Below are 22,340 nucleotides of genomic sequence, written 5' to 3'. Positions count from 1 at the left end.
TTAGTAGTGTAAATAAAATCATAGCTTTATTTAAGTAAAAGCTATACTGTGGTCCTTGTGGAACACTACGCAATCCAGCCTAAATAAGCAACGCAAAGGACACCACAGCGCGCAGGCACCCAGCACAGAATAGATGCCCACCAGATTGTATTTCCTAGTGATTGTATTACCACTGAGCAATAATTTAACACATGCCCTTGTAGATATGTTTCAATGACTATGTACTATAGTTATTTGATGTATTGGACCTTAGAAGTAAAGTCGGAAGGATGTTATATATGGGTTGTTGTGTTGTTGCATGGTCACTTTAAGAGCTTCGGCACATGATAGCCTGTGACGTCACCTGCTACTTTGCAGGCTTTCTTTCAGTCTAGATCAAGCCTTTGTACAGTTCACCGCCATCTAATAAACCTCTGCTGATAATTGCATTCAACCCACATGCTTCAGAATTTCTATTCTTTTATCCTGTAAGTACAATAAACAGCACCCCTCAATGTCCGAATGCCATGTCCCCTGATGTCCGAACCACAAACCAGTCCCCGATGTGCAAGTACCCACCCCCAGATGTCCAAAACTCCAGTGGGCCAAATGCAGGCAAATGGGGTTAGCTTAGATGGGCTTTTTGGTTCGCATGGACCAAGTTTGGGCCGAAGGGCCTGACTCCATGCCATAGAATCTATGACACCCCCATGACAAAACCCCTCAGCCCTCGATATCTGAACATCAACACCCCCACCATGTCCAAACCCACATCACTCCCTGATATCCAACTGCCCACCACCCTGATGTCCAAGCCCTCACCCCCCCATTTCCAAGCACCTCACTCATAGAACATAGAACATACAGTGCAGAAGGAGGCCTTTCGGCCCATTGAGTCTGCACCGACCCACTTAGCCCTCACTTCCACCCTATCCCCGTAACCCAATAACCCCTCCTACCCTTTTTGGACACTTAGGGAAATTTATCATGGCCAATCCACCTAACCTGCACGTCTTTGGACTGTGCACCCCCCACCACTTCCCTTACAATCTTACCTCTTCCTGGCCTGTTATATTCAATGGGACTTTTAAATTCACCTGCTTTATGGCAGCTAGTGTTGGAAAGAGGAGGTGTCCTACTTTGCTCCACTTCTTTTACATTTCAGGGCTGGAGCCAGGAACACGCTGGAGACGGGAATGTCGGGTGAGACAGACACTTTAGAATTTAAGGGCAGGTAATCCGTCGCTGATTGAAGCATGTAATGGCGAATGGTAGTCTAATGAATGTTGTGATGTTCTTTGCTTTATGGATGAGGATGGCATTGAAATGTAGTGTCTTACAAAGAACATCAAGCTATGTTTTTAACGATGCTAAACACAACAATTAAATAGACTTGAATTGCCGACTAAGATTTACAAGACGACAGCTAACTAAACTATGATTTTATCTGCAGAGCTTCTGAAAATATGACTACTCTAATCCACCTAATCACCTACTCTCCGAATCAAGGCGATCACGTGATCCATGTGTATGCTCTTGATCACCATCTAGTGGTTGGATGCATTCATATTAAATTGTTTGCACTTCATTTACCATACAATGTACATATTGTCACAAATGTGTCACTGCAATGATCTGTGCCAGCATGGGTGGCACTGAAAAGCTGCTGCTTCTTGTTATAGACAAGGCCAAGAAGCTACGGTTGTTTAGTGAATGCAGTACGAGAAACAGGAATTACCATTTCAGGACAATGACCTTTCATCAAAATTGAAGGATCTTGGAGAAAAACAGTGCAGAGCCAGGGAAAAGGGAGATAGAAACATAGGAAAACAGAAGCAGGATTAGGCCATTCATTGAACTGCTCTGCCATTCAATTGGATCATGGCTGATCACCTATTTCAATGTCACTTTCCCGCCTCTATCCCTTCATGTCATTCAAATCCAGGCGTGTATCGATTTCTGTCTTGAACTTTCCCAATGATGGATCTTTCACAGTCCTCTGGGGTAGAGAATGCCAAAGACTTACCACCCTCCTCATTTCAGTCATAAATAAGCTGCCCCTTATTCTGAGGCAGATCCTCTGGATCCTCTGGTTCCAGACTTACATATCAGGGAAAACATCTTGGCTGGGGTTCTCCGTTTGGAAGACTCCGGGCTGGATTCTCTGTTTCAGAGAAGTGCCAACACTGGGACTGAATCAGTGGTGTTCTACGACCACAGAAGTAGACCCAGTTCCGGAGCAATTCAGGATACGCTAATTGGCCAGCACTGGCACCATGAAGAACTTGAGCAATTCCAATGAAAAAGGGTATCCGATTCGCCAGGGTTGGGATTGTCACTCGAGAGGCTATTTTTTAATTAATTTACGGGATGCGAGCATATTGGTTAGGCCAGCATTTATTGCCCGTCCCTAGTTGCCCTTCAGAAGGTGGTGAGTTGACTTCTTGAACGGCTGCAGTCCCTGAGGTGCAGGTGCACCCACTGTGCTGTTAGGGAGGGTGTTCCGGAGGGTGTTCCAGGGTTTTGACCCACAGACAGCGAAGGAACGGCGATATACTTTCAAGTCAGGGTGCTGAGTGACTTGGAGGGTAACCTCCAGTTGGTGGGGTTCCCAGGTATCTGCTTCTCTTGTCCTTTTAGATGGTAGTGATCGTGGGTTTGGAAGGTGCTGTCTTAGGAACCTTGGTAAGTTACTGCAGTGCATCTTGTAGATGGTACACATGGCTGCCACTGTTCGTCGGTGGTGGAGGGATTGAATGTTTGTGGAAGGGGGAGCAATCAAGCGGGCTGCTTTGTCCTGAATGGTGTTGAGCTTCTTGAGTGTTGTTAGAGCTGCACATATTCAGGCAAGTGTAGAGTATTCCATTACACTCCTGACTTGTGCGTTGCAGATGGCGGACAGGCTTTGGGGGGGGGGTCAGGAGCTAAGTTACTCGCTGTAGGATTCCTAGCCTTTGACCTGGCCCAGTAGCCACAGTATTAATATGGCTAGTCCAATTCATTTTATGATCAATGGTAACCCCCAGGATGTTGATTGTGGGGGATTCAACGATGGTAATGCCATTAAATGTCAAGGGGCAGTGGTTAGATCCTCTCTTGTAGGAGATGGTCATTTCCTGGCACTTGTGTGGCACGAATGCCCACCTCTTGCATTTGGACATGGGCTGCTTCATTATCTGAAGAGTCGCGAATGGTGCTGAACATTTTGCAGTCATCTGCAAACATCCCCACTTCTGACCTTATGATGGAAGGGAGGTCATTGATGAAGCAGCTGAAGATGGTTGGCTTAGAACACGACCATGAGCAACTCCTGCAGTGATATCCTGGAGCTGAGATGATTGACTCCCAACTACCACAACCATCTTCCTTTGTGCCGGGTATGACTCCAACCATTAGAGAGTTTACCCCCTGATGCCTATTGATTCCAGTGTAGCTAGAGTGCCCTACTCGGTCAAATGCTGCCTTGATGTCAAGGGCAGTCACTCTCATCTCACCTCTTTTGTCGATGTTTGAACCAAGGCTGTAATGAGGTCAGGGGCTGAGTGGAACCCAAACTGAGCGTCCACGAGCTGACAAGCTGCAGCCGCATATAAATACTCCACTCCCCACAAACCCTCATTCCAGCTAACAAGGTGGCAACCCGAAGAGCGGCACCCTGGTTTGCAGCTCGAGACCCTGCTGGATGCCATGGAGGTGAGGCGGGCACCCTGTTCTCCAGTGTGGGAAAAGGCCGCCGTCGTACACCAGGCCGGGGCTCATGTGGCAGAGGCCGTGGGCGCCATGGGCTCCACTGCCAATACCGGCCAGCACAACCTGCTCAGGACAGCCAGAGTAGCCAGCACCGTGCTTCAGGCACCAATCACGCCACCTGCATCAACCCCCCCTCAACTCCCCACCTTTGTGCAGTCCATCGGGCTGCACGGTGGCCCCGTCCTTCGCTGCTTCCCCTACATGCGCCCCTCTCCCACTGCCACACCCACCTCCAGCCATTCCCCCTGCTACTTCACCCTCCGAACCGCACACTGACCACATGGGTGCCTGACACCGCGGGGCCTTTAGCCCTGGCATTCAACTCCACCAGCAGGGCAGGTACCAAAATAGCTGATGCTACCCATACCAGTGATACACTCTGCAGGCCCTGTCTAGTGCCATCCTGTTGGGCTTCCATGGGTGTTGCCCTTGGATGGGATCGTGTGATTGGGGAGGGCTTGGGTTTGTGGGGTCGGGTGGATGCACCCATAAAGCCAATGCCAGTCCACGCAACCATGGGATACGGAGGGCGGTCAGTGGATTGTGCAGCAAGATAGCTACCTTGCTGGCTGCGGCAATGGTGGTCTGTTCCTGGACACCCCATTCCCGGGGCTCATCCTGATTCCCTGGCCCATCCCCTGGTCACTCCCCCCCCCCCATCCGCCGTTACACCCCATGGCCTTACTGGCCTTGAAAGACCTCCCGCTCCCCCCCCCCCCCCCCCCCCCCCCCCCACTCCAGCCAGCCGTGCCAGCGGCAGTACCGGCAGCCCACGGATGCGTCTCTGCAAATATGACCTCCTTCCTCTCTCTTCCTCAGGAACCACTGGGCCTGTTACCCCATTTTTAAAACCACAAGTGAACCTCGCCGTTGGTAATTCCTCTTGGAAGAGGTGGAGCATCTCAGGAGCCTAAGAGAACACTGGGACAGGCCCGTTAATGATCTGAAAATGGTGCTTACTGTACATGCGGCATAGAGTGCATTCATGTTGCTTTCGAGGCACTGGAGCGTGGCATTCCATTGGGGGCCTGGCGCGAGCCTCAATTTTCGGTTGACACGCAATTCTTCATCCAACCATGTTTCCTGATTCCTGCATCAGTCGACAGAGAATCCCACTCTATATTATCCCGCCGGAGCGGAATCGCACCTGATTTGTGCTCATGCTAGGAGCGCAAATCGGGAAGCGGGTCACAATCCTTAGCTAGGCAAATTTATGCACGGTGGGGATTGCGAGGGTTTGCCCAGCAAATCGTGCTATCTGGCTGCCATTTTGAGAAGGCGGCTCGATAGCGAGGTACGTATCCCACTCAACGCAATTCAGCCCCCTCTGCTGGGATTTTCTGGAGAACCCCCCTCCCCCCCACAACGGTGACCCGGCCCCTTCCACCGATCCACCACAAGAGACCCCCATGAAAGAAATCCCCACCATAGACCCCCAATTACAGAGACCTCCTATTGGCAGAGACCCCCAGCAGAGACCCCAGCCTGGAAGCCCCTCATAAGAGAGACTTCCACCTGGAATCCCCCTCCCCCTATGAGAGAGACCCCTGCCTGGAATCTCCCCATAAGAGAGGCTCCAGACCACAGTTGTGGGTCTGGCACTGATCCTTGTGGTTTCTCACTATTAATAGTCTGCCATCCTGAGAAATGTGGTATTATCATAACTATCTGCATTACAAGCGTTAATGTACTGTCGAGAGTAGCCACTATAGGGTGCTGCAGATTCAATTATGCCAACCATCCTAAATAAGCAACACAAAGAAAACCACATTGTACAAGGAGTCTATTTCTTTGAAGAAACAGCAATTAGATTAGGTTAGAATAGAATTGGTGATTGAAGATGCAATCCACAAGCTACAACTCAGAAACAAATCTATGGTAAAAAGTGATCAGAAGATGGAAGGTCTCAAGAAGCCTGATCACTTCACGACACATGGTAAACTATGCCAGAGCTGGGCTTTCTTCAAGCAACAGTTTTAAGTATTTATTTCTGCCTCCATGCTTGAAAATGCATCAGACGAACAGAAAATAGCACTTTTACTAAATTTGGCTGGATCACAAGCATTGGAGCTATTCAATTCATTTGAATCCATACAGATGAGGATAAAAATAAATACAGCATGGTGCTGCAGAGATTACCAATCGTGAAACAATTCCATGAGCGCTACATGTTAAACAAAATGCTGCAGTTCAGAGGAGAGTTTGTAGATTCAGACATCACAGCTCTTAGGCTGTGAGCGCAGTCCGCTAATTTTTCCTCAGTCTCCGAGTCAATGCTGTGAGATAAAGTTGTGTTCGGAATTGTGTTATGGGCAGCATAGTGGTGCAGTGGGTTAGCCCTGTTGCCTCACGGCGCCGAGGTCCCAGGTTCGATCCCGGCTCTGGGTCACTGTCCGTGTGGACTTTGCACATTCTCCCCGTGTTTGCGTGGGTTTCGCCCCCACAACCCAAAGATGTGCAAAGTAGGTGGATTGAACATGCTAAATTGCCCCTTAATTGGAAAAAAAATGAATTGGGTACACTAAATTTAGGGCAGCACGGTAGCATAGTGGTTAGCACAATTACCCACAGCTCCAGGGTCCCAGGTTCGATTCCCGGCTTGGGTCACTGTCTGTCGGAGTCTGCACGTTCTCCCCGTGTGTGCGTGGGTTTTCTCCGGGTGCTCCGGTTTCCTCCCACAGTCCACAAAGATGTGCAGGTTAGGTGGATTGGCCATGCTAAATTCCCCTTAGTGTCCAAAATTGCCCTTAGCGTTGGGTGGGGTTACTGGGTTATGAGGATAGGGTGGAGGTGTGGGCTTGGGTCGGGTGCTTTTTCAAAAAGAGCCGGTGCAGACTCGATGGGCCGAATGGCCTCCTTCTGCACTGTAAATTCTATGAAATCTATGAAACGGTGAACGGGGGCGCGAGAAAATAAATCAAGAATGCTGGTGCTGTCGTTTGAAGATGCTATAAATATGTTTAAGGCCAGCAAACAGGCATCGAGCAAATATGCCGAATTTGTGGCTAAGGGAAAGAGAGCAAAATCGATAAACATGGCCGACGCCATTTATGCTGAGTCGCAGCAAAGAAAAGTGCGCACAATGGCCGTCGGTCACTTTGAAACTGACGTCAAGAGCGTGATGACATGCACATGCTGTGGACACGGCCACAGTCAAAAAAATTGTCCGATGAGAGGCAAACATTGTTCCAATTATGGCAAACTTCGCAGCACAGTGTCGTTTATCAGCAACTTTTGCAGTAACCAAATTTAAACATGCTTATAGTGATTGCACACGGATCCAAAGTGTACAAAGTGCTGAGAAAAAATCCAAAATTGTTGCGGATCAAGAGATTTGCTTACCATATTCACATGCTCACCTTCATGATAAAAGCTATCACTAGGATTGATTTACTGCATTGAGAAGCAAGACCAGTAAAAGCACTCTCAAAGATAATAAAGGAGTAGTGTAGCCACCTGGGGTGACCATTGCCCAAACACAAAATGGAAGATTGCAAGGAATGCAGGGAAAATTGGACATGTTGTAAAAAGCAAGCAGCTTGCAGAGTGCTTGTATATTTGGACTGCTGCAGAAACCAGTTTGGCTGTTGCTGAAACCAGACAGCACTATGAAAAGAAACAGTTAGCATATTAATGAGGCAATACCGGGCGTTCCCCAGGCACAAAAGAAACAAGTAAACAGTAATCGATACATTGAATGGAAGGCCAGACTTTTCGGCGCCAAAGAAGCCCAAAACAATAAGTCCCAAGAACCGCCCCAGTGATCGAGCAACTGCCCCGCTATTGGGGAATTCAAATCAATCGATTGGGAAGAGACCCAATCGATTACAAGAGTATAGAGGGTCCGCCCAGGTGGGCGCAAGACCCTGAGAGGAGTATAAAGCAGAAACCCCGACCCCAGCTCGCTCTCTCTGCCAGCCTCTCCTTGACCAGCTAGCCCTCCCAGCAGAACACCGTTGCAGCAGAAGAACCTTGTGTAGGAGAGGTCTGGAAAGCAGCCACCAACAAGTAAGTGTCACAACGCACGCTACGGGAATAGACACTCCTGACCCCTTTAGACCATAACCACTGGAAGCCTGCGGACCCAGGACAAAGCTAGAAGCCGTTGTTCCCTGATCCGGCAGTCCCCTTGTCCAGATAAGTATTTGGCCTAGTAGTGGTAGGATTAGCCTAGTCACATAGTTTATATGCATGATTAGTAGATTACTGTAATATAATAAACGTGTCTTGTTTGAACTTACTAATTGGTGTATGGTTTTACTGCTTTGAACTTGACCTTGAAACTTGTGGCGGTATCTTAACGATACCTGGCGACTCCAAAGCTAAGTAACGAAACAGAGCCAAATTGAGTGTTAAGCACACTCATCCAGAATGAGCAACAGTGGACTCTCTCACTAGAAATAAATGGGGAATTGATCCCATTGAAGATTGATACAGAAGCGCACCCAAATATTATCACGTACCAATCTTTAAAGCAAGCAACCGTAAAGCCTCTAAGAAAGTAGTCTGCCTGTAAGGTCACAGATTAAAATGGTAACACGATAGCCACAAAGGGATCATGCTGCCTCATCGTGAAGAATGTGTAAATTGAGATACCCATCGACTTTGAGGTGGTGGAGAGTGAGAAATCGTCATTGATTGGTGTTGATGTTTGTGAAATATTGCAGCCAGTTGAAAGGGTTCACTCAACCAGTATTTCAGATGACACAGATGAAGAGTCCAGGGAAGACTTAGGCAATGGGTACGTCGTCTCCACAGCTTCTACTGATGCTGAAACATCAAAAAACAGGGCAACCACTGATGCTGCAACATCAGAACCCAAGTTAGTCCATACAGCGGAATCGCAAGCTTGTTTAATTTGTGAGATACTGCCAGTATCTGATCGCAAACTGCAGACCATAAAAGCCGAAACTGAAAAGGACTTGACACTCCAGAAGGTGAAATAATACCTTAGAAAAGGATGACTTGCTGGATGCAAATCACCCTTTTGAGATATAAGAGATGATCTTGCTACAATTGATGGTGTCCTGCTCAAGAGAGACACGTAGTGATATCTGCCAGTTTACGTTTAGGGTTTTTGCAGCAGATTTATGAGGGTCATTGGCTGGGAATCAACAGAGATATTGATCAGTATGTTGAAGCATGTCCAATTTGTCAGATCCATCAGCCTGCACAGAACAAAGAAACTATGCAACAGACGGAGATTGTGACCAGTCTGTGCAGCAAAGTGGGCATGGGTTTATTCTATTTCCAGGGCCATGACTACTTGATAGTCATAGACTATTACTCCAACTTTCCAGAGGTGATGTTGTTGAATGATTCGACTGCCACATCAGTAATAAAGGCAACAATTTTTTTTTTGGCGCACCATGGGATACCTCTCAATGTTGTGTCTGACAATGGTCCGTGATTCTCTAATTGGGAGTGGACACAGTTTGCAGAGCAATATGAATTTAGCCATGTGATGTCTATCCCATGTTATCTTTAGTCTAAAGGGACAGCAGAGAAAGGAGTAGGGATAATTAAGAAGTTATTCCGCAAAGTGAGCGAAGATGGTCAAGACATTAGTGTTGTTAGCATACAGAGCAACACTGTTATCGATGGGACTCTCACCTGCTCAAATGTTGATGGGGAGAAGACTAGGAACCACTTTACCAGAGATCATCAGTCCAGAAACTGATAAGAAGATACGTGAAAGAATTACCACCACAAAAAAGAAGCAATAAGAGGTCTACAATAGACATACCAAACTTCTGGCTGAACTTTAAGAAAGTGAATTTGTAAGAATTCAGAATCCAAAAGGTGGCTGGTGAAATGTTGCGAAGGTCCTTGAAACAGGTAGCACCTAGGTCCTATTTAGTACAAACAGAACAGGGATCGCTGTTCAGGAGAAACAGACAAGCATTGCTGTGCTCAAAGTTCAAACTCAACGTGACAAAGTTGTACCACATGATGACATATTCAAGGATATTCCCTTTCCAGATCCGTACTTATTGCAGACACAGCTGGAAGATTTGGCAGAACAATCCAACACCTTGAACATTCCACTGAGACGTTCTACAAGGAGAAGATGACCTCCAGTAAAACTGAACTTGTGATTGTATAATGAACCTGTACTCATCGAAGTGATGTAACTGTCATTACAAAATATTGTATTGTATGAAAATGAAATGAAAATCACTTATTGTCATGAGTAGGCTTCAATGAAGTTACTGTGAAAAGCCCCTAGTCGCCACATTCCGGCGCCTGTCCGGGGAGGCTGGTACGGGGATCGAACCGTGCTGCTGGCCTGCTTGGTCTGCTTTATAAGCCAGCGATTTAGCCTTGTGAGCTAAACCAGCCCCTTCAATACGATAGTGATTCTTACTAGCCAGTGATAGTTATTAGTCAGGATTATGCCTGTATGGTCAAGGTTAAAGAAAATTTCACAACCACTGTTGTAATAATTTTCTTTTACAAAGAAGGGGGGATGTGGTATTTATCATAACTATCAGCATTACAAGAGTTAATGGAGTGTCTAAAGTAGCCACTAGAGGGAGCTGCAGATACAACTACATAAAACAGTGATATGAATTAAATCCAGACAAAGTTACTTGCAGAGATGTTGATGAAAGCGCCTATATCAGTACCAATGTATAAATGAACCAGGACGATATGCCTCTGCCTCGAAGGATTCAAACTCCTGGGTTCAAGAATGTGCCAAGATATAAATGAATGTGAGGAGGAGTGTGTGCAGGAGATAGCTAGTGAAGGTCATAAGAGCAGTTAATGTGAGAAGGTTAGATTATAGTTTATACCAGTAGTGAGATTAGCAGTACACGAGTGTAGTTAGATGTTATTAGTCAATCCTGTATTCGTAAGGACGAAGTGTTGAAACCCAGTTTAATAGTGCAAATAAAATCATAGCTTTGTTTAAGTAAAAGCTATACTGTGGTCTTTGTGAAACACTACGCAATCCATCCTAAATAAGTAACACTGAGAACACCACAAGAAACACCAATTTATTCGTACTCTATGGCCGGGATTCCCCGACTCCGCACCCGTTGAAAGCGCCCCCCCCCCGGCGATTCTCCATGCCTCGACCGAGTTCAGCCGAGTCCTGCCGGCGTGGGTTATGTATGGTCCCACCTGGTGGGACCTCGGAGTTCTGTCTGCGGAGGCCATCCTAGTGGAGTGGCGGGGGGATCCGACCCCGGGGGGGGACCTATATGGTGAACTGGCCCGCATTCAGGGCCTACCGATCGGTGGGCGGGCTTGTTCTGTGGGGGCCTATGTTCCTCCGCGCTGGGCCCCTGTAGGGCTCCGCCATATTGCCCGGGGGCCGGCGCGAAGACGGGAACCCACGCACATGCGTGGAATTGGGCCGGCCGTGGCGCGCATGCGCGAACTTGAGCCGGCCGTGGCACGCCGGCCTTTGGATGCCGGAGCTGCAGACACCACTCCGGTGCCGTACTAGCTCCCTAGGAGGGGGTGAATAGCTGCCAGGTGACGCTCGTTGATGCCGTAGTGGCTCACGCCGCTTTTAACGCCGGCGTCAAGAACATGGCCGGGGGATTGGTGAATCCCCGCCTATGTTTTCTGTCTGTTAACCAATTCTCAATTCATTCTGCTAAATTCCTCCAGTCCTACATGCTCTCATTTTGTTTACTAATCTCCTGTATGGGAACTTATCTTAATGACCCATTTGTATCCACTTAGCAGGCCTGGCATCCAAATTTCCGGGCTCTCACGATTCACCGGTCCACCGGGCCAGAAGTCCCATGGGTGTGGATCACTACGTATCACCAAACGTGTGCCTGACATGGGGGTCCCCACAGTGGGCCAAGTGGTTAAGAACGGTAGCAAAGTGGTTAGCATAGTTGCTTCAAGCTCCAGGGTCCCAAGTTTGATTCCCGGCTTGGGTCACTGTCTGTGCGGAGTCTGCACGTTCTCCCCGTGCCTTCGTGGGTTTCCTTCGGGTGCTTCGGTTTCCTCCCTCAGTCCAAAGATGTTCGGGTTAGGTGGATAGCCCATGCTAAATTGCCCTTAGTGTCCAAAAAGGATAAGTGGGGTTACTGGGTTATGGGGGTAGGGTGGAGGTGTGGGCTTGGGTAGGGGGGGCGGTGCAGACTCGATGGGCTGAATGGCCTCCTTCAGCAATGTAAATTCTATGATTCTATGATTCCAATCTCAGTCCTTCATGCATGAGTGATTTTGAAGCTGAGCTGGAAATTGACAGCACTTTTCTCTTTTTGCTGTGGTTGATATTTGTAAACATTGTGGTTGCAGCACTTACAGTGAAGAAGGTGAACTAACAGCTGTTTTGTGAAAGCTGAAAATCACAGCCCACTACCAGAAATGAATGAATGGCTGGCTGCTAAAGGCTCTGAGGGGTTTAAACATTGGTCACAACTGTTCTCTTTCCAGGAATGGACATGTAGTGCTTCCAGGTGAGTGTTACAACTGTGATTTTATTAACCGTCCCTGTTTGAACTGCTCTCTAGCTTCCAGACAGGGATCCCGTTTCTGGACGAGGGTCTGTGTGGGATGGAGGGTCCCTTCAGTTAGGGGGTCACTGTGGAGGGGTCACTTTATTTGGGGGGGGGGGTCACTTGGGGGTCTCCCTATTTAGGGGGTCTCTATAGGGGTCTCCCTATTTTGGGGTCTCTGTGAGGGTCCCTTTAATTAGGGGATATCTGGGGGTGCCCTTTACTTCAGTGGTCTCTGAGGGGTCACCCTATTTAGGCAGTCCCTGTGGGATGTACCTTGGGGTATCCCTTTAGTTCGAGGATCCCTTTGGGGGGCTCTTTGGTTAGGAGGGCCTCTGGGGGTCGATTTAGTTTGGGTTAGGGTTAGGTTCAGGTCCCTGTGGGGGTCTCCCTTATTAGGGGGTCCCTGGGAGGAGGTTCTCCCTATTTAGGAGCTCCTCAGCACAGAAAATGGGGTTATGGTACTGCCTTGGCCGCACGTTCCACACTGAGGCCCCTTATCTAACTGGGAGTGGGGTAAATAGCAGAGTGTTGGCACTGTTAGCACCTGGAAACACATGGCTGAACGCACTCGCTTTGGGCTCCATTCCCATTTGGTTAAATCACGCCCAGTAATTCTTTATTTAGCTGCCTCCAGTCAACTGCAGTTTTCCTCCTTTGCAACCACAACCGATCTTATGTACATGACACACTAAAACCCATTCTCAATTTAACAGTAAAGAGCCTTGTTCGCCAAATTGCTTTCGCTTCACTCTTGGAATTGCTTATTGTTTTAATCATATTTGAAATAGCAATTTTGTAGAACTATAGGTGCGATCTTCTTAACTTCAGTGGATTTGAATATTGGTTCTCAAGTTGGGACGTTACTTAGATTTCATGTTTCGTCATTGTTGGCGTAAAACCAACCCCATAAATTAACATACAGTAAGTTACTAAAATATCCGCAATTTACTTTCAGATTCTTATCCTGTAATAATAAACATTTTAACAAATTATGACTCAGTGAGATATGACCTTATGAGGAGGATTATACAGAAACATATTCTTGATTATTGGGTTGTGAAGGTTTGAGAAATGAATCCAAGGCAGCTGTAGCGTTCAGGAATATCTGTCAGTGGAAAAAGACTGTCATGAGCAATGATCTATACAAATTAACATGTACATTATAAAGCTTGCAGCCACCAGGGTGATAATTTTCCTGACAAAACATCCCTTCATTAAGAATTGGATGGGTGCCTTACTTTAAACAAGTTTGTTAATACATTGCTCCATAACAGTAACTGCACTTCAACACTGACCCATTCGTTGTAAAGTACTTTTGAGACAACTCTAAAGACGTGCTAAGGATTAATGTCATTACTTTTTTTTGCTTCAGGCAATGATAACTCACTGTCCTTGATAACGGGTTACGATAATGAATATCATGTCTCAAATATTTAATTATGGCAGGTGTGTGGAGGTCATTACCATATTTTCAACACACTTAACGCCTGGAGATCCAATTTGAAGTTTGATGACAAGTAGTTTCATATCTTCTTGACTTGAGAGAATTCTGACAATCTGCATTAATTTTACCTTTTCTTAAGAGAAGCCGTTGGTTTTTGATTACCTCTTATTCAACTGGGGCACAAAGAGAGGTGATACCATGATTTTGATACATAACATAAGATCGGCTGTTCAATTCAATTTTGCATCAATCTTCAATATAGAAGATACAAGTAATATCCCAGAAACAGCTATAAATCAGGAAATGGAAGTGCTGTGGGCTGTCAAGTTCCCAGGTCCTGATGGACTTCACCCTCGGGTCTTAAAAGACGAGTGAGACAGTTGATGTATTGGTTTTAATTTTCCAAAATTTTCCAGATTGGAGGAAGGTTCCATTAGATTGGAAAATAACAAATGTAACTCTATTACTCAAAAGGTGAGGGAGACAGAAAGCAGCAACCTGAATGTCTAATGTATTATTAAGGAAGTTAAAGCAGGAATTTGAATAAATTCAATGGGAATTAGGTAGAGTCAACATAATTTTGTGAACCTCAAATCATGGGCTGGATTCTCCGATTCTGGAGCTATATCTCCACGACGGCATGGGAACGATGGTGTTTTACGCCAGAAAAACTGGCGTAAAGCGGCCACCAATTCCCAGGTTTCCTGGGGGCTAGCAGGACGGCAGCATAGAGTATCCGCCTCTAGCTGCCGATATGACCCAGACCATTGGCGCACATTCACATGCCAGCGGCCTGCAGTGGCTGCACCGTGCAACATGGCGGCGGCCGCTCACGGTCCCGGCCCGCGAAATAATCCCCCCCTTCAGCCGGCTTATGGGCCCTGTATCACCTCCACACAGTGCCCCAGCTCCGAATAATGTCCCTCCCTGCCCACGGATCGGCCCTCCCCCAACGGATGAGACCACATGTCCCCCATGCCCTCGGGAACTCGGCTGGTCGGGGGGGGTATCGGGCAATTTCCTGAGGGCATTGATACATGGCGTGCATCAAAAATGCGGCGGCGCCCCCGATTTGGTCGGGAACTCGGATTCTCGGCCGTTCGTCGAACGCGGTTTTGGCGTCAGCGACCGGAGAATCCAGCCCCATGTCTCACCAACTTATTGGAATTATTTGAGGAAGTAACATGTGCTGTGGATATCCTGTACTTAGATATCTATGAACTACCACATCAAAGGTTACTGCAGAAAATGAAAGCTCATAATTTAGGGAGTAACATATTGGCATGGATAAAAGATTGGCTGACTAACAGGAAGCAGAGAGTAGGTATACTTGGTTCTTTATCAGGTTAGCAAGGTGGAGCAAGTGGTGTGCCAGAGGGATCAGTGCTGGGACCACAACTGTTTACGATTTATATGACTTGGTTGCCAAATTTGCCGATGACACAAAGATAGATAGGAAAGGAGGCTGGGGACCCTCCCATTGTGCGTTCGGGTTTAGGCACTTCGGAGATGGGGATGCCATTGAAAAATGTCATGCCGATCTCTCCCTACAGAAATGGGGCTGTGTGCAGCCTCGGTTGTGCACTTTCCGCTGAGGCCCCTTATACAAAGCGAGTCGTGTTGTACAGCCATGTGTTTCTCGGCTCTGTGAGCATTGGGAAACATGTGGCTAAAAGCTATGCTATGGGACTTTGTTCCCAATTAGTTGAATTGTGCGAGTAGTTTACTATGACCACTGACCAGTTGCCAGTAGTTTACTATCACCACTGACCAGTTGCCAGTAGTTTACTGTCACCACTGATCAGTTTTATCAGTGGTTATTGCTTTCACCCACTGCAAGAGTTAGAATAAGATAGCCCTTACCAACAATTATATCCCATGATCTATAAATCAATACAAAACACATTTCATGAAATGTGGATGTTTCAAAGTTTTATTGTTAATCTGAAGAACATACAAGCTGTACTGATTTTGCATTAACCATCAGAATTGGAGCCTAATACAAAAACAAGAGTATTATTACACAATTGCTAAGATTGCAGTGGTTATTTCATCCCTATTACATAATTTATGTTTTTTTAAACTTGCTGACGGGTCTTAAGCCACGTTTTGTTCAATATACCGTTAAGTATTTTTGTACAACAATAAAACAAGCCCATCAAGTCCTTGAAGTTAAAATCTCACTTCAGGTCTTATTGTATTGTCCTGGAAGGGAAAGTCAACTTCTGTAATGGAAAGTTCTTGAATGAGATCGGTAAACACAAATATTTTCCCTTGAACAAATCACAGAATGCTAATACAACTTTTGAAAGTATTTTGCATAAATTACTGACGCAATTATTCATTTTGGCAATAGCTTTAATATTTTGACTCACTTTAACTATTTTTCAAAGTGTTCCACAAACAGGTTGGTTAAGTTGATAAATATACTGAAGCAATTCAGAAGAGATTTGTATTTTTGAATTGCATGAGGTTTCTTTCTTGGCTCTGAATAGTGCCTTCTTTTGCCTTTTTTTGCATTTTTGAGGAAAGCAATTTGGTAGCAGGTTTTGTGAATGACCCCAAACTGCATTTTCAATATAGCAAGTCTATTCCCAACTTTGGGTATAATTTGTAAAAATGTTTTTAAATTATAAAATTAGTGTACCCAATTCATTTTTTCCAATTAAGTGGCAATTTACCATGGCCAATCCACCTTCCGGAACATCTTTGGGTTGTGGGGGCAAAACCCACGCAAACACGGGGCAAATGTGCAAACTCCACATGGACAGTGACCCAGAGCCGGGATCGAGCCTGAGACCTCGGCACCATGAGGCAGCAGGGCTAACCCACTGCGCCACCGTGCTGCCATTTGTAAATAATTTTGATCAGGATTCTCCCGTCCATCCATCGATCCACCGTAACTTCAGCGGGCTATCAACGGAGGCTTGGGAGAAGTGACATAAGCATTTATCTGTGGCTTCCAACAATCTTCCGCCGAATTTACAATGGAAAATCAGGGAACCATGGAAATTTTACTCCAATAATTTCTTAGAAAGATTACTCACAAATTTTCTCATTGGCAAGCTTTGTCAATAATTTGATAATTTAAAAATTTTTCTTATAAAGATGTGCAAAATTATGAATGATTTTAATAGAGTAACATGATCAAATCTGTTTTCACTGGCAAGTGGGTGACCAGAGAACACAGAATTATAGAGGACAGGAGGTCACTTCATCCACAGTGCTTGAATGTTTATGGGATAATTAATTGAACCAGACAACAGATGATAATTTTATTTATGCAATGACTTTTTACAATACGAAATGCTGCATCTGAAAGAATGGGGAAGCAGATCCAATATTAACTTTAAAAAGGGAATGGGCATATACTTGTTGAGGAAACGTTTGCTGGGTTATGGGTAATGTATAGGGATGTGGAGCTAGTTGAATAGCTCTTTTGAAGAGTTGGCACAGATAAAATCAGCTTCTGTCCCCAAGACACTATTATCCAGATATTTGAGGAGTCAGAATGAATTTTGAGACATTTACAAATGGTGCGTGGGGCCCAATCCAACAATCCCTGCCCTCGTTTCAACACCTCCAATTTTCACTCCGCACCCTGCACTCCTAACTCGGCTGGCTCCCTTGTCGGGATAGGCATCTCCTAGCTCCTCACACTTTTCGTGAAGTTGAGCCAGCTTCCTCATGTCTTGTGGTTCATGCCCCCACCCCAGCCCCACATGAACCATAGTCTGGAGTCGGGAACCTTTTAAAAGTTCAAAAGGTCTCATCCATGCCCCAATGCCCCTTCCATACACCCCGTTCTTTCTTGGTTATGTGCACCTGCAGCTGTATCTTTCAAGTGCAAAGTAATCCTTTCTTTGTTCAGAGGCAAAGGGTTGTAAAGTAGGCTTCTGAGGGATAAGTTAGTATATTTTGTATAGATTTTCCATAACCTTGATGACATATGTCCGCAGGCTTGTTTCTAATGAATAAATTGTTACAGAAATTGATTTATTTCAATTACCCAAAGGATGTTTCTTCATGTGTCATTTGATGGCTCAATACTCTTTGTCCTTCAGAGTGGGAAGGCAAGCGAAAAATGGATAAAGATATCCGAAAGTTCCTCTTTTGCACACTATTAGCCTAAATGTGTGAGCTGAGGTACACTGTCTTCACTGTTCTCTTAATTGCCGAGGCACGTAGCATTGAATAAGATCTCAGGGGATGCTACAGCTTGATTAAAAAAAGACAAGCTAACACATCTTTGAAAAAGTACATGGTATTAATGGAACCTTTTTCACTTACGAGTAGTTGGAATTTAAAGACTGGCGACAGGAAAAAGTAACTGGTAAGATTACTTTCCTGAAATGGGAAAGGCAAAGAAAGGAAATAGTGAGAAGAAAAAAAAAAGGAAATATTGGCCTCCCCGAACAGGTGCCGGAATATACGACAAGGGGCTTTTCACAGTAACTTCATTGAAGCCTACTTGTGACAATAAACGATTATTATATTATATTATTATAAATATTACTGAGAATTCTCAGGGAGGCAAAATGTAATTGAAGGATATATGCTTTTCATCAAATAAGTGCCCTATGGTATTATTCATTATAACATGGATAATAAAACAAAAAATTCAGTTTGTCATAAAGAAAATGGAAAGTTTAATTTATTAAGATTCATACAGTGCAGAAGAGGATCATTCGGCCCATTGAGTCTGCACAGGCCCTTCGAATGAGCACTCTATCCATGTCCATTCCCCCATCCACCCCATAACATAACCTGCATATCCCTGGACACTAAGTGGCAATTTAGCATGGCCAATCCACCAAACGCGCACATCTTTGGATGAACATACACATTGCCTTCACACTTTCGTTTTGAATTTTCAACTCACTTAAAAAAGGCTTTGCTTAAACCAAAAACCCAGCTGCATTAAAGTACATCTGTTGACAGATGTCAGTCAACTTAAAACAAGATATAAGAAAAAGAATATATAAAGCCAGGCTGAATAGTGGGATGATAATTTAATGAGGTGTTGGGGGGGGGGGGGGGGGGGGGGGGGGGTGGTATACTGGGAATAGCTGCAAAAATGGCATTTAATTTATTATCTGGCATGCTAATTCAATCTAGAGTGTAAATCTTAATTTAATCCATTCAAACTCTATACCCAATATCATTTTGATGGTTGACTTTCCCTTTAATTTAATTTACATTTTAATACATTCTTAAGTCACTCAGTGCATCGCAGGAACTGCGACTGCTGTACAATCAGAGACATGCTCGTAGTTTGAACTGCTTGTAGTAAAATTGATTCCTCCACAAATCCTCTGTTCTTTCACACTGTTACAGCTAACGTATACCTTTTGTGGTCCTTCACAGAGCCAATTTAAAATTACCACATCAGTGAAAAAGAAAACTGCGTAAACCTTATTGCAGTGCTTTCTTCTTCAGAAGGTTCACCTTCCCCTATAAATTCTTTTTGTGTTAACCTCCTTCTTGATTGTGTTAGCCTCCTTCTCAGCATGACAAATATGTAAATGTAGCTTTATAAATGCCAGACTAATCAATTCTTGGTTCCAAATCAATTTTGTGTAGGGCGTGTAACATCAATACTTTTCAAACTTGCCATAAAAACAATGAATAAAGTGTTCACAAATGTTAACATATTCAGTATCCAACACAATTCTAAGCAGTAGAGCTCAATTATTCAAACTGAATTTGAACAGGGTACTGCTGAATCTCAGTCATTGGATAGATATCACTTTCAATATTCATTAAGAGATCAGCCTTCGGAGACACAGTAAAAAGGATACTGCAGCTCTGGAGAGATTTGGAAAAATACAAAATAATCTAATCTATATTACCTCTCGTAAAAATTAAAAGATTTGGAAAGCTGCTATGGTTAAACTGAGAAATAGGAAACATTACCAGACTTATGAAATTATAGCAATGGCAATGAAGGTGCAATTTCTAAAATTTTCTTCCCTTCTAAATTGCCTGCATGGAAATAGGATTACCAATGTTCTGCATAAGGTTTAACATTAACATCATTATATAGTCATGGGCATAATCATATCTGGACAACAGCATAAGAATTGATGTGATACAACAGGCTTGCAATCTTAGTTCTCAAATCAGGGTTACATAAATAAGGTGCATTATGGTTGTAATTAAGTTTGTGGTTTGACTTTCAAACTACCTACACTCATTATTACTTAAGCTCTGAAGCTTTTTCGCCATTCTATCCAAGAACAAGATGAAAATTACTATTGTGGGGCATTAAAAAGGGTAATAGTGACTGGAGTAGCCAATCTGATATTTTTGCAAGCTTTACAGTCATGTGCCTATACAATATGAAAGCTATAAATGACAGCGCCACATGTGAAAACTTTGTTTCATCGACAGAGGCAACAACTAACAGAACTGCCAAACACATGGTTTACTTTTGTTATCTTACAACAAAATGGTGCACATTTGAAATGTTCATTAATGTTAGATATGTAATATAAACACATATATTTAAGTGATGAATAATTTAGGAATCCCAGTAAATAAGGCTTATTATTTTATACATTACATGATCCTTTTTTTTATAAGAACACAGATGCCTACCATCCATACACTCTGAATTTTTGAAAGTGTACAACATTATTTTTTAATCGGAAATAAAAGTGCTTGAAAAAGATATTGATAATTAAATATAAGAAACATTGTGATTAGACAATGCTGGAATTAGTATACCAGTAGTTAAATTCTGTAAGTATCATACAACACCATTTGAATCATTGCTGTATTATATCAGTGTGAATTTTGAATGAATTTGTTATCATTTAATTTGCTGTGTTGCAGAATTTAAACACTGGGGTGTGCATCAAGTTAATAAATAACAAATGACTCAAACTGAGTGAGCTACAATGACATCATGTAATGCATTCATCGATATACAGAGGAAATTTTACATTTATCTAAATCGTAACGGAACTGAATAGATCGAGACTGGGCAGACAACTCGTTGCAACAACTCCATCAAACTTAAAACACACTTAAAAATTATTTATTTTCCTTACATTTCTTCTCTTTTCATAAAAAATAAAAGGTGTAACAAAATAATTTAAGTTGGAAATGCAAACATGTTGCACAGTAATGTAAAGACTTTGTACCCTTACATGCACCCCAAACAAAAAGTGGTTGATGTGTACCCACACATTTTCATTTATGCTCTTGTGAATTCATGGATTTATTGTTCTTGTATCTTCAGGGTCACATATTTTCTTGCCTAATTATTTTTATGTATTAGAGTAACCTAATATGCCTTTACTGGTTTCCACCATCAGCATTTTAATTACATGTCCAATACATACATTTTCATTCAGAAGTTTGTAAGTAGGAAGGTGTGTAAGCATAATACATGCATGTGGAGAAAATGGCACCTTAATAGGAATTTTCAGTCTCTTACAATGTAGGACATGCACAATTTGAAAAATGAAAGCTGTGTCAGTGTTCAATCAATCGATTTAATGTCTGGAACATCTTGACTGTCATGACAATGAGCAATGGAACTGGAGTATTGAGAAGCTTATCACTCTTAAGAGCCAAAGAGAACAAGATGTTTATAATAAATAAGATACAATATTGGCATCTGTAATAATTATTAGAAATTTTAATCCAATGCATACCGATCAAACTTGGGGGTGAAGGAGAGGGGTCACAAAGGTCTGCAATTATAAAGGTCTATTTCATTATGTATAAATTAACAAAACACATGAAAATAAACTTCTAAGGAAGAAAAATCACCATATGAAAGTCTGATAAAGGACAGGCCTTGACCGACTAACTTGACTCGTGTCTATCACAAACTGAACACTTGTTCATGAAAACCCTTTAATATCTTACAGGTTTGTGCAGTTTTTGTTGAGATATTTTGAGGACAGTGATAACTTTCTTGACAGTAGCCAGTATTCATCACTCTTCAGTGCATCCCAGTAACTCCGTCCGCAGAGTGATTCTGCCGTACCATGACCAGGGCAAGATCCTAATATATTGTGCGTAAATAGGAGGATCTATTACATTTTTTCTGTGGGTGTCATTATCAAAGTTACCTTGGAAAACCTGCCAATTGAAAAATAAAATGTGTTATTGCTAATCAAACAATGTGGCCCCTTCCTGATCCACTAATAAACATTAACATCTATAGTACATGTTGCAAGAAAAAGAGAGGTTAAGATTCCAGAAGTGATCTTTAAAACTGTGCATAGAAGCGGAAAGTATGTTTCCATCTTTGGCCGAATTCAAACTACATAAATACAAGATAGTCACTGATCAATCTAATGGAAAATAAGAATAAGTATATTGACTCATAGGCCGGGATTTTGTACCTGCATTTGCTGTGGGTGCAAATGGCGAGGCAGGAGCAAAATCCCACGAGAGGCCAAAACTGAGAATCTCAGTGGCAAAACCTCAGGATACAATTGTCCCTGCCCCCCACCTCACTACTGATATAATGAGGGTCCCACCCAGGAAGTTCAGGAACCTCAACTAAATACAGTTACATCCCATGAACATGCTTCCCCACTGTATTTTCCCCACACATTAGGACCTCTTCCTTCTCGATGTGACGTCATGTCGGCGAGATTTACAACACGTTTTTTAAAAATGGGAACCAGGTGAAGGGAATCTGCTGGGCCGCACAGGCAGATACGGACACTGGA

The 22,340-nt window shown here is 44.0% G+C and overlaps 1 protein-coding gene across 2 annotated transcripts in view; it reads right to left on the bottom strand.

Annotated features, from left to right (window-relative positions):
* Positions 1-20,658: 20,658 nt before the first annotated feature.
* LOC119970548 (EGF-like repeat and discoidin I-like domain-containing protein 3) overlaps positions 20,659-22,340 on the bottom strand; it is a 296,590-nt gene continuing 294,908 nt past the window's right edge. For both annotated transcript variants that reach the window (XM_038805352.1, XM_038805353.1), the window contains one exon: positions 20,659-21,741. In XM_038805352.1, coding sequence (XP_038661280.1) covers positions 21,595-21,741 — 147 coding nt within the window. In that variant the 3' untranslated portion in view covers positions 20,659-21,594. The remainder of the gene's footprint in view (positions 21,742-22,340) is intronic.

This window comes from Scyliorhinus canicula, chromosome 8, assembly GCF_902713615.1.
Source record: "Scyliorhinus canicula chromosome 8, sScyCan1.1, whole genome shotgun sequence".
Taxonomy (NCBI): Eukaryota; Metazoa; Chordata; class Chondrichthyes; order Carcharhiniformes; family Scyliorhinidae; genus Scyliorhinus; species Scyliorhinus canicula.
The sequence above is the reverse complement of the archived record's forward strand: the minus strand, read 5'-3'. Positions and strand labels throughout refer to the sequence as shown.